Source organism: Athene cunicularia (assembly GCF_003259725.1).
Source record: "Athene cunicularia isolate RWA chromosome 4 unlocalized genomic scaffold, athCun1 chr4_part2, whole genome shotgun sequence".
Lineage (NCBI taxonomy): Eukaryota > Metazoa > Chordata > Aves > Strigiformes > Strigidae > Athene > Athene cunicularia.
In genome coordinates this window covers 16,376,598-16,389,393 of record NW_020799099.1, presented here as the reverse complement: position 1 = coordinate 16,389,393, position 12,796 = coordinate 16,376,598, and the positions used below count along the sequence as shown (strand labels likewise).

At 39.8% G+C, this 12,796-nt stretch overlaps 1 protein-coding gene across 1 annotated transcript in view; it reads left to right on the top strand.

Moving 5' to 3' along the window:
* Positions 1-11,162, top strand: part of LOC113479675 (cytochrome P450 2U1) — a 15,948-nt gene extending 4,786 nt beyond the window's left edge. Inside the window, exons 2-6 of the mRNA XM_026847928.1 lie at positions 1,551-1,583; positions 4,552-5,184; positions 9,239-9,400; positions 10,402-10,569; positions 10,984-11,162. Coding sequence (XP_026703729.1) covers positions 1,551-1,583; positions 4,552-5,184; positions 9,239-9,400; positions 10,402-10,569; positions 10,984-11,162 — 1,175 coding nt within the window. The remainder of the gene's footprint in view (positions 1-1,550; positions 1,584-4,551; positions 5,185-9,238; positions 9,401-10,401; positions 10,570-10,983) is intronic.
* Positions 11,163-12,796: the final 1,634 nt, after the last annotated feature.

The window sequence follows — 12,796 nt, the reverse complement described above, 5'->3', positions numbered from 1 at the left end:
GCGCCGAGGTGTGCGCGGCGGCCGGCGGCCGGGACGCCTGAGCCCTTCACCGCTGCGTACCCCAGAGCGAGCGGCCTGAGTGCTGCGATGTAAGGAACAGCTTGGTCTGTCACGGAAGCGCTTTCCGATTTTAGCTGTGTCAGGAGAAGAAATTTTGAATACTTGGGCAGCGGTGCGGAATTGTGCGCTCCGCTAGTTCTCCCGATGGCCAAGAGCGGGGTTCTGCGGAGCCCCGTCGCCGCGCTGCCTGCTATTGCTGGGGTGCTGCTGGCGAGCTGCTGTTGCTGGGGTGTTTGCAGGTGTGGTATTCTGTTTGTCAAAACTTTCTGAGCGTATTTCGGTTTTTTGAATGGGTCAAAGGAGAGTCTACTAGCTTTGACAAAAAAAGATTATGGGGAGTTTAAACACATGATGGCAATATCGCAGTTAGAATTTCTTCATGTTGCATCTTAAGGTCCATTATCGATCTCAATATTTGTGGAAAACTACATTTCCTTTTTCAGTTTAGGAGGGGAAGCCAAGGAGGCTTGCTAGTGTGCTAACTTTTTTTTTTTTTTTTTTTTTTTGGCGGCGCTAAGGAAATCTATTAGTTAAGTGCCCGAAGCTTTTTATCTTCAGTTTTTTACTGCACTAGAATTACTTCTGTAAAGATAAGAGGAACGTGAGAAACCTAGACCGTGTTTATTAAAAAGCAATCGGGTACCATTGCTATAATTATTTTAAAGGATTAAAAAAAAATATATATATATATCGGTTTAATGACACTGGTTTAATGATACCGGACTGAGACATACTGGCATATAGTTATAGTGCATGAATATTTTTAGGTACAGTGCATTTAGCAAGGACTGGGGGAGGAAAGGGGAAGAGCAGTTAGACATTAGATCAGTTTTAGCATGCTGTAAAACTGCATGTTGAGGCTCCTGGTGGATTTCTTTTTTCCTGAATGCTGTTAATTCTGTATGTTTCTTTTCTCTGTGTTTTGGTTTGTTTGTTTTTGGGTTTTTTTTTTTGATTTGATTATGGAGACACAAGAGTAGCCAGGGCAGTTAGCAGCTTCCATGTGTGGATGCTCCAGGGGAGCTGAAAGTGTGAGGCGCCGGTTGTCCGGAGGGTGCTGCAGCCAAGTGCAGGGACCATGCCTGCCTGCGTTGAGCTGCGCTGTGGCAGGGACGTTATGTTGCTTTACATTTAATTTTATCTGTAAGGTTGCCATAGCTGCACTCAGGCTCGATGCCCGTTATGTGAGGGTTGCCCAGTTGCCCACAAAACGTACCGAGCTGTTATGTATCACTTACGTTAGCTGGCGCAACAAGTTGAATTGCTGCATATGTGAGAGTATTGTAGAGTGAATCGTAGGGGTAGTATATATAAAATATACAAAGGGAAAAGTCTGTGAACATGGGAAGTGTGGGCCTGCCTGGCCCGCGTGCAAGGTGGTTCTCCAAAAGCCACTGGAAGTCACAGCCATTCTCAGCAGACTGGCGTGGCTTTAGTGGTGGTATATACAAGATGACCGAGTCTCTGTAACGCTGCATCTGTGCTATAAGGAAGACACTTGCTGCAGAACTGCTGGGTAAGAGGTGAGCTATTCATGTTTTCCAAAAGCATTGTGTTTTCTTTTATGTTGTACCTATATCATTTAAAAAAAAAAAAAAGCTCTAACTTCAGTTTTCGCATATTGTCCATAAGAGCTCTATGCTAACAAGCGTTTCTTTTTGTGTGGTTCGTGGAGGAGGTGGATGAATTACAACACTCAAACTGGAAGCCTCTTAAGTTTGGGCTGGGAGCCTCCGGTGCTTTGTTTCAGGAGTTCGTGGGTGAGACTGCTGTAAATCAGGGCAGTGACAGTTGTGTTTTGTACTCACCAGGGAAGGAAATGATAGAAGCAGGATGACTGAACTTCAGATCTACCGCTCACGACTTGGGTAACTACAGTGCTGGCACACTTTGAGTCAGTAAGCATCCATTTGGGATTCCTACATCTTCATTCTGTAAAGAAACTACCTTGTTGTGTAAACTTATGTGGCTATTTTCTTCCAAGCTACATTTTCTGTTGTAGTTTTGTTTTACCCTGAGATGATCTACTGGGTGGAACAAAGAAGGGCTTATCTCAGATGTGTGTGTGACTGTTGTGTGTAAGATGCAAATAAAATATGGTGCCCAGGGGAGAGCAAATAGAATTATCAGAGATTGCAAATACTGCATTTCAACAACTGCATAGCCAAGGGAGGCCTTCTTGTCTGGATGGGAACTGCAGTGACAACTTGAGGGAGAAGGTAGAGGTCAGTTCTTGATTGAAGGCTTCTGCATATATGTAACTGTGTAATTAATATTCTGCATATATGTTATTCTGGGTTCTTGTTACTTCAGAGTTTATTACTGTGTTTTCGTCTGGATTTTTTGTTTTGTTGTGGTTTTTTATTGTTTTGTTGTGTGGTTTTGTTGGGGTTTTGGTGTTGTTTGTTTTGGGGTTGGTTTTTTTTTTACAATACAGTTGTCTGTGTTGAGTACATTGACTTTCAGGTCATGCAGAGATTTTCTTTGAGTGAAATACTATTCCATTATTATTGCCTGGCAGTGATCCAGCTGTCAGTCTTCTTTCTTCTCTTATCTGTTATCCTGACTTTATGCTCTTCTTTCTGCTTAATCTGTCTCCTATGTTATTCTTTCCCAGTTTGCAAATCAGTTATTAGTATTCTGCAGTAGTTTGGGATTTGGGGACTTCAGAAGACATCATGCTGTGCAGGCTGTGCCCTGTGCACGACTGCTGGAGACAGTGAGTGCGGGGAGGTTTGTTGTTGGTGTTAGTCTTCCTGTGTGGCTAGGAGTGTCTCCTTTACATTCAAGACAACAGGTCTGTTCTCTTTTATGAAGGTGTTTGGATCCTAAAAGTACTTTTCCTAATGACAGAAAGGGGAAGAGATTGTGGATGTATAGTCTATTTTGGAGATACTAGTTGTGGGATAGAAACAGTGATAATATTGTTTTGCTCCAAGAAATTCACATTTCTTCTCCACCCCAGCCACAAACTCTGAAAACTCAAGTTGGTTCTTGGCCAAATTCAGCCCCAAATAAGCCTGTTTTTTCACCTACCCTGCGTGGACACTAGTGCTACTAGGAAACATTATTCGCGAAAGGGAATCTGAAAAGTTCTTGATTCTGTTTTCAAAGTTCCAGAGAGTAGACATTTGAATATATTCTCTAAGGATTGTCTTCATGCAGAGAAGATGAAGTTCATCTGATTCTCAGCTTATTTTGTTTAGGGCTTTGAAACTAGGTCATGTGTTTGTATTCTTCAGTCTGTTGTTACCACTATGAGTAGATAATATAATCAGAAAATCTGACTAGAAAGATTACCAGCTTTGTTACACATAACTGTTTATACCTTTGGGATTGCAGACCCTTTGAGTACAGTTATCTCATTTACACATCTACAGATTTCTGTTTGTAGCTATAGATTTCTTATTTGTTTATTCTCCTTTTTGCATTAGGGGCTATGAACATTAGTTGTAATAGAAGTGTAGGTAATGTTAAGTATTGAGACATGGTGTGTCTTTCTATTGCTAATTTCTTATGGCCATGTCTCTTTCTTTTAAATTTAACATGATTTGCAGTTGATAGAAGTGATGATGCTTTTATAAAGTAACTTTTTATTTCCAGAAAAAAAAACCAAAAAAAACAGATGTGGTATAATTTTACTAGAAGAACTAAAGCAGAACTAGACTGTGTTTTGATGACTAAACTTTCTTGGGTTAACCATGGAGTACATTAGAAATAGCCAGTTGTATATTTTGTTAAACTGAGGTATCTTTGGTGTGGGTTGTTAATTCAACAAAAGAGATGTTTAAGTGAGCAATATTTATACTTGAAGCTCAGGGATTTAATTTAAATGGTGTTTCACAATGACATAATCATGCAGAATGCTTGCCTAGAGGCATCAAAACTGTTGAGATGCAAATCAAGTAGGTTTTTGCCAAGTGGCTCTGAACCCATCTTCACCTTCCCAGTTTGTTTGCAGCTTGTGTATCCTGTATTTTGATTATAAGTTAAAGAAAAATCCTGCTTGTAGTAGAAATATCTACACATGCAAACAGTATTGCCAAGTTTGTATAAAGTGAAAGGGAAAAGAAATGCAAACCGGTTTATTTTTAATACTTTCTATTCTGCCTTGCTGAAGGAATTAACATCTCACGACATTAATAAGAAAAGGATATTGCTGGCATATGTCCCAGAGTAACAGTTCTTACAAAATTGTTATTATTTGTAGTAAAGCATCTACGGCACCTTTTCCTCATCTGTGAGTGTCTTGCAAAGACTAATTAAACTATTGATGTAACAATTATATTCATTTCACTGATCAGGAAAAGGAGGGATGGAATTTCTGAAAGCTATTAAAGAACTTTGTGTTCTTCATTTAGCTCCTAGTCCAGTGCTTGGGACAGATTTGCCATGTATCATTTCCCTCTGTTCTGGCTCTTGGGATGCAGGCCTAACTGTTTTCTTCTTGAAAATAGAGCATTTTGGTTTCACTCTCCCTTTCTCTTCCAGGTGTTATTTTTGCACCTTACGGCCCTGTCTGGAAGCAACAGAGGAAATTCTCTCTCTCAACACTGCGTCATTTTGGAGTGGGAAGACACAGCTTGGAGCCCAAAATCATTGAGGAGCTGAAGTTTATAAAGGAGGAAATGCTGAAGCATGGAAAGGATTCATTTAATCCCTTTCCGATCATTCGCAACGCTGTATCCAATGTTATCTGTTCCATGGCCTTTGGCAGGCGTTTTAACTACGAAGATGTTGAGTTCAAGACGATGCTGAAGAACATGGCGCGTGCACTAGAGCTAAGTGTGAACAGCTATATGATCCTGGTCAATATCTGCCCTTGGCTGTATTACCTTCCCTTTGGGCCTTTCTGGGAACTTAGGAAAACAGAATTAGATATTACCGCTTTTCTAAAAAAAATAATCGCACAGCACAGGGATACACTGGATGCAGCAAATCCCAGGGACTTCATTGATATGTATTTCATCCATGCAGAAGAAGAAAAGAACAACAAGGAGAGCAGTTTTAATGAAGACTACTTATTTTTTATCATTGGTGACCTCTTCATCGCAGGCACAGACACTACTTCCAACACATTACTTTGGTGCCTGCTCTACATGTCTCTCTACCCAGAAGTACAAGGTAAGACTGGTAAGACTAGTTTTATTCTAGTAGTTTTATTCTAGACTGTAAAACTCTAGATGGGTGTTCAGAAACAGAAACAAACAGCAACAGTAGAGAAGTCATTTGGAATGCAAATAGTACATGTGTATGTGTAATGATATGTAATCAGACATCTTCTGTCCTGCTCTGATCTGATGATCTCTAGGTTAGAGTGTATATTAACTATCTATTAACTTTAGTCTATGCATTTCTTCTGCTTTGGAATGCCTTAATCTTTCTCAAGCAATTCCAGGAAACCTTAGCATGTTTCAAGAGCTGTGGCAGTTACGGCATTCCAGACCTATAGTTGCGATTTAAGATACGTGAGATACATAGTGGTAAGGTCTGCTTTTATGTATTCCAGAGTAAGGAGGTTCTTGAGCCTAGCAGCAAGAGTCTGGGGAAGTGAAACATTACCCACTGTAGAGGACGATCAAGTTAGAGCCAGTTTAAGCAAATGGGACTTACATAAGCGGGTCAATGTCATTGCAAGGCCTCTCCCCATCAGTCTTGAATGGTCATGGCAGCTGGGTGGGCTGCTGATGAAAAAGATATGTGGAGCACATGGCCCCAAAAGGAGAGGCAGAAGGAACCAGGCATGCTCAGTGTTAGGAAAAGGTGGCTGAGGGGAGACCTTATGCTGTCTACAACTACTGATCAGAAGACACTAAGAAAATGAAGGCATCTGCTGCCTCTCTTCCCTCCTCTGCACACTTTTACTTTGAGGTGTGCAGAAGAGGGAAGAGAGGCAGCAGGGACAGTCTATTATAACAAGAAAATTCTGATCAGGTACTAGGAAAAACAGCTGCCCCATTGAAGATAACAAGGAGTGAAACAGATTGCCCTGAGGCTTAACAGAATCTCCAACTTTGGAAGTATTCAAAACTCAGTGGTTTATGACCCTGAGTGGTCTGATTTCCTTTCAGAGTTAAATTTAACTTGGAAGATGATTTTGCTTTGAGTGAGGGTTTAGATCAGATGACCTCCAGCGCTTCCTCGCAACCCACATTATTTAATGGTGCTATGATCTGGTTACTGTTTGTGACAAGAGTTCCAGAAAATGACTTGTAGATTTTTGTAGATATAAAACCCCCCAGTGGTGTTGGAGAAGTTACAGTATTAAAATAGTACTTGCTAAAGTTGTATTTCAGGACTACTTAGGATAAATTTCCATCACCAAAGACTTAAAATTTAATTTTGGTTAAATATTTTTCTACACTGAGTCGTTACAGTACATGTGGTTGCAAAGCCAGTGTTTTCTTTAGTAGTATTTAGCAAATTTAGATAGTTGAATTTAAGAAAAATAAAGCAATTGATTTATTATTATTTAGCTTCTCCTAAAGTCCTACATAGTAACTAATTTCCACTAAAAAGATTGTTGAGTATCTGCGGACTGGAAACCTTGTCAGGATGGACAGATTCTACTTAGTTAATACCACCTCAATTTATAGTAGCGAAATATTTCCCCAAGAGACCACTGCTTTGCTCACACTTCTTGCCAACCTGGAGTGAAGAAGGGTAAACCTCAAGTTATCTAAGAACAATATAAACCTGGAATACTTTTATCAAGTATTTGAGATGTTTAGTTTTTCATGTGCTGCAGCTGCTTTGGAAATAAGCAAATAGATACTTGTTTACAGCACCTATCTGTCTGAAATAATCTCTTTAAATAGGTCAGGATCATAGTTCATTGTACAAAGTCAACCAAATTGTTGATCAAGGATTGCAAAATAGGGCATCAGTTCAGTATATGGGAGAGAGAGTCCGCCAGGGACAAATGTAAAATAAAATCTCATTGCATAGGCTTATTCTTCCATTTTTAGAAGGCTGTCTGTTATCACTGCTTGACTTGATATGCAGTTACATGAATTAGATGTGTTCTAAATTACACAAATGAGATCTAGAAAAGTTTTGTGTTTGTCTTTTTTTCAACCCCTTTTCCTACTGCCTGGTACTGCACATACATGTGCTAGTCAGTTTTTTCTCTTCTGCTGATCTCTAGCAGTTCTATTGCCTCTCTGATTTCCCCTTTCCTTATGCTGTGGCTGTCATTAAACAGTATACATAAGCTCGGTAGTCTGGAGTGTTTCACTTAGCTATGTACTGTGATTCTCTTCTAGTATCCCATTCTTTATGTATCCTGATTGCCTGGGGGTCATGTATGGGGCTTTTTCTTTTTTTCCTGGTAATGTGTTTCTCTTACCCCCTAAACAAAATACCTCAATTGTGTATTGCAAAACTTTTAGAAGTAGCAAATGTTGCAGACATGCAAGGGCAAATGAAGAGCCATCGGGAAAAAATGAGAAAGAATGTATTTGTCTGCGGAGGCCAGTTTTGCTTTTGACATGTTAAAAGAGAGGGGTGGGTGTGCACGTATGTGTGTGCAGGCATATAGGAAGGCAGTGGGGAGTATTTGGTTTGGTCTGTTCCCTGATTTTGGTTTTGGTCCTTGACTTCTGAAGATCTCTGAGATTTTTAAACATATGAAATGTAGTGTAGCAGTTCACATAGCATGCTGTGAGCGGAGAACTATTATAGTCTGCATTTTGCACTTGGTCATGTGAGCAGCAGTTTGCTTTCTGTAGAGTTCCATATATCTTTAAAAGCTCTGGAGAAATGTTCAGGGCAAAATGCTGGTGTGGCATTCGGCATGAGACAGTCTCCTTTATTTATTTATTTAATATTGAAAAATTTACTCGTTTAAATTACTGTGGAGGTGCATACCTGAATACAGCACTATAATGTGTCATTAAAAAAAGTAGCAAAACCCCACAAAGCAAGTACTCGAGAGCCATACCATTAACAAATCTCTTGCTGTTGAGGGATTTTTTTTACTCTGTATTCCTCACATGAGAATTTGGTTTCCTAGCAAACCCAGTAGGTGGCAGCAACTGTCCGTTGAACACAGTTCGTGCAGTTTTTCTGAGTGTTTCTCTGAAAACAGTAACTTCGTTCTGTTGAGCTTTTATTTAATCTTGAATCAGTGCTAAGGATGGAAAAGAGCAAAAACTCCATCAGCAACTTGGATTCTGAATATTGGAAAAAGCAAGCAGGACAACCACAAAATATTTACGATCTCGGGTAAAAAATGAAAACAGACTTGATTAAAGGTTAATTTTGAGGCCTTCTCTTTCAAGATTGTCTTTTGCTGTGTAGCCAGGTTCCAGCCAGGTACCTGGAAGAAAAGGCACATCATCCTGTACACGGGTAAAGCAAATCTTGCATCTTTGAAACTTCTATGAGGAGAATTACTTGTTGTTGAGCCTTTAGTGAGATGAAAGGGGCAAACAAATATTTTGACACTTTGCATTGCTCATTCAGGAGAGGGGAGATAAGCTCATTAACGCCTGGTTTGCCTTTGTAGAAGGGCTATGTGGGGGAAGGAGCATCTGCTGCTGCCTTTTGGGGGAATTGGAAAATGGCTGAGTTTAGGTTCTGTGAGTAGAAAGTAGGAAACAGGAAGAACGAGTTGAATGGCTTCAACACTTGCAGCAACAGCACCAGAATTCCTGCTCCAGAATGGAGTATCTAAAGCAGCTGTATGAAAAGCTCTCCCATCTCTTCACCACCTTTCCCAGTTCTGAGAACTGGATCTCCCCAGGGACAGAGGCCAGCTCAAGGATGCACTGCATGCAGTCTCTTTTTATTCATTTTTGTGAGGCAGGCCAGAAGCTTGATGTTTTCACGGAATTGCTGTATCATTAAACTCTTAAGGATTATGAATACATTTGCAAGTGGAACAGAACTTTGCATGTACTTTTCCAATACAGAAGTGCTAGCAATGTCTGTCATCTCAGTAGCTTTACCCTTGACAGTTGTCAAGATTGCACTTCGTTGTTTTGTTCTTAACTGAGTCCATTCTTAAGGTTTATGTTGGCATAGTTACTTCAGCTCGGGATCACATGGCTTGTAGTACTTTTGACAAATCTCTGTAAACAATGAAGCATAGGCAAGTGAAATTGAGATGATGTCTTCTCACAGTGTGCATGTTGTTTTTTTTAATTTTTTTATTTTTCTCACTCCCTTTGAATAGAGAAGGTTCATGCAGAAATTGAAGCAGTTCTAGGACGTGACAAGGTTCCCTCTCTTACCCACAAGGCTCAAATGCCCTTCACAGAGGCAACCATTATGGAAGTGCAGAGGATGACTGCAGTTGTTCCACTTTCTATTCCTCGAATGGCCTCAGAAACTGCTGGTAAGCATTAGTAGAGACTTGTTAATACAGCGTTTCTTTTGTGGATGAGGATCTGGTGCGACATCTAGTGATAATTTACAAAGACCTCGTTTATGTACTAGACATGTAACCCAAGTATGTAAAATGCCATTTATAGAGAGAGTAGGTGGCTTTGAGATACTCCTCTACTTAAGCAGCATGCCTGACCCAACATCCAGAACTTTTCTAATTTAGAGCAATTTCTTTTCTGGGGGTCAGCTTGTGTTGGCTGATGTGCTTAGTGGTGGTTGGCAGCTGGGACTCCACCTTTGTACCTGAAACAGCAGAGTTGGTTTTGGCCATCTGACACACAAGTCTGGAAACATCAATTCAGAGCAGCTGGTTTGTTAAAGATTAGAAGGCTTATGCCATTGAGCTCTGCTTCTATGAAAAAAAAACCCAATAATAAATATCCTTTTCCAAGTAATTTTGTTGGACTATATTTTTTGTAAACATAGCTGAACACTGGCTAAAGTGAGTGGGAGGTAGCAATACTTGGCTTTCAAACAGTACTGAATTGATCTGCTTTTTTAAGTGATTTGGCTCTCAGGACAGTGAGGTGCAGCAAGCTGAAATGAGACTAGTCACTTCAAAACTATTTTTTGATAAAGCATTCAAAATCCATACCTTTTCCTTGCCTCCACTTTCACTGTGGTGGGGCTCTATGACAGCACAGAAACAGGGGGAAAGTGAGTCACCGGACTTCCATGCAGCAGAGTGCATTTCTAACGATTGTTGCTGCCTTCTCCCTGCAGGGAGCTGTTGGGACAACCTGATGTCTTTCCAGCTGCTCTGGCCTGCGTCATTCTGACCCAGGCAGGCTAGCAGAGATCACCTTTGCCTTAAGCTCCTGCTATGTTTGCAGCCCGCAGCTAGGGATCCATATAATTTCTGTGACATCTTCTAGTCATCTTTTTAATAAATCTCCCATGTTTACTTCTAGCAACTTGTCAGATCCTCTGTCTCTGTGCTTTTGTTTAAAGTGCTGCAGGGATATACTATTCCTAAAGGCAGTGTGATCGTGCCCAACTTGTGGTCAGTACACAGAGATCCTAACATTTGGGAGAAACCAGATGAATTTCAACCATCAAGATTTCTGGATGAAAATGGCCAACTAATTAAGAAAGAGGCATTCATTCCTTTTGGAATGGGTAAGATATCCACATGCAGTCAGCAGCTGGTTGGGGGGTGTAGTAGTGTTTCAAGTGTAGGGTCTTGGAGGCCTGAGATGTGAAAGTTGGGCATAGGACCAACTCCAAAACTTGTTTTATTATTACAGTTGGTGGCTTGCAAATTGGGTTGGGTTCCTAAAAGCTCCGGTTACCTGACAGAAATGAGAAATGAATTGTCCTTTTATAATACATTTGCTATGGATGTAAATGCTGTTAATATGAAGCTGAGCGAGGCTTAGACTCCAATGAAGGAGACCAAAGCTTCAGAATTCATCACTTAATAGTAACTTGAGCCTTTCTGTGTTTGGGCTATGCTGGCATAGGAATTGCATGTGTTAATAAAGGGATCAACAGTATAAAAACAGTAATATGTCTCTTCTAACTGTTCTTTAGGTAAACGTGTGTGCATGGGAGAGCAGTTGGCAAAAATGGAGCTGTTCTTAATTTTTGCAAGTCTAATGCAAAGTTTTACCTTTTTGTATCCTGAAAATGCTGCAAAACCATCTATGGAGGGAAGGTTTGGTCTAACTTTAGCTCCATGTCCATTCAATATAATAGCTTTGAAGAAATGATATGACATTAAAAAAAATTAAACAAAGAAATACTGCACTTTAAAAATCCAGCTTTATTTTATTTCCAGCTTGTTTTATTACTTTCTTTCCAGAAGAACACCAACTGCATAGGCTTTCATAATCAGTGGGAATGATCCATTTACACTTCTGGAAAGAGAAGATTTTTCTTGTCAGCTGTTGCATTCCACAAATGAACTGACAGCATAGTCTGCAATTTGGTATTAAAACTTGCTGGATTTAACCCCTCTATATATAAGCTATTACTGTCAGTTTGTCAAATATTAATTATGGGAGAATGGTCCAAAACATCTGTTAATGCTTTAGCAAATAGTAATTGTTATTTTGGTAAAAGCAGTATGTAAACATTTAATTTACCAAATGAGTGAAGGACATAATGTAATACCAAAAGGATTAATAAATGAGAGGGCATTATCATCTTCTGTGTAAAGAAACGTTAGACCTGAGCTTAAATAATAACAAATACTTTGGAAATGACTAAATGACACTTCTTTTAACCTTGGAGGATTCTTTCTTGCAAGTAATTCATAGGTGTAGATTGGACTGAATTTGTCTGGATTCCTGGATCCATATATTCTTGACTATCAGGGCTCACTATAAACAAGCAGGTACCATCTCTGAAAGCTCAGGCTTGGAGGCCAAATGAATCCTTGAATATATAATTTCTTAACATGAAGGGGGTGTGCAGCATCTGGATGCAGATGTTTTATCTCAGAATATAAATGAGAGCAGACTTCTCTAACAAGAAACAGCAGTCTGTATTCTCTGGTGCCAAGCAGATATTCAGGACATCTGTGCTGCCACTTTGAATTTGCTGTTTCTCTCATGTCAGCAGTGGCTGCGGTCTAGACGACACCAACAGGCCGCTCATTGGGGAAAACTCTATGTGCATAATTCTAAATTGGGGCTTGCATTCAGGTTTTTTGTTTACAGACAGTGTGGACAGTACTGCTGCAACCTGTTTGGCTTTGGGGACTGGGGTCTTACTTCAAATACGGCATCCATCAGGCACTACAGATGTAGGTCTTACACATTTAGGCACAGAACATGAAGAATCTGACAAACTTGAGGTTTGAGTATGAAGGCTTTCTCTTTGTTATTTTCTGTATGGAGTAAAAAGATCTGTAGCTCATACAATATTAGTGTATCAGTACCATGCTCTTTTCACATGCAAAATTTTAGTGCTGTTTACCGCTATCAAAGCAATTGCCAAGGAAAAACCTATTGTTGGGTATTTTCGAAGGGGGTACTGAATTTTGCCTTTTATTTGAAAGCTCTCAAACATTGAAAGCGATCTTCTGGGGGAATTGTAACAATTAACCTTTAAATAATTGTTCTTAATAATCCTTAAATCTTTTTATACATCTTTTGATCTAGCGAAATTTTGTATCACAAGAAATAAGCACATATGTACTGTTTTAAGGAAATATTTTATTTTCCCCTCATTGGAGATCTAGAGAATACTAGCAGTCCTCCTAATGTCAAGTTTACAAGACTGGAACGTGAAATTGACTTTCAAGTGGAGTTTGGTATTCCATAGCAGAAACTAAACCTAAATTATTGAAGAAAAGTCAACTTTTCAGCTTTAAATTAACCTCTGTTTTTGTCACTTATTA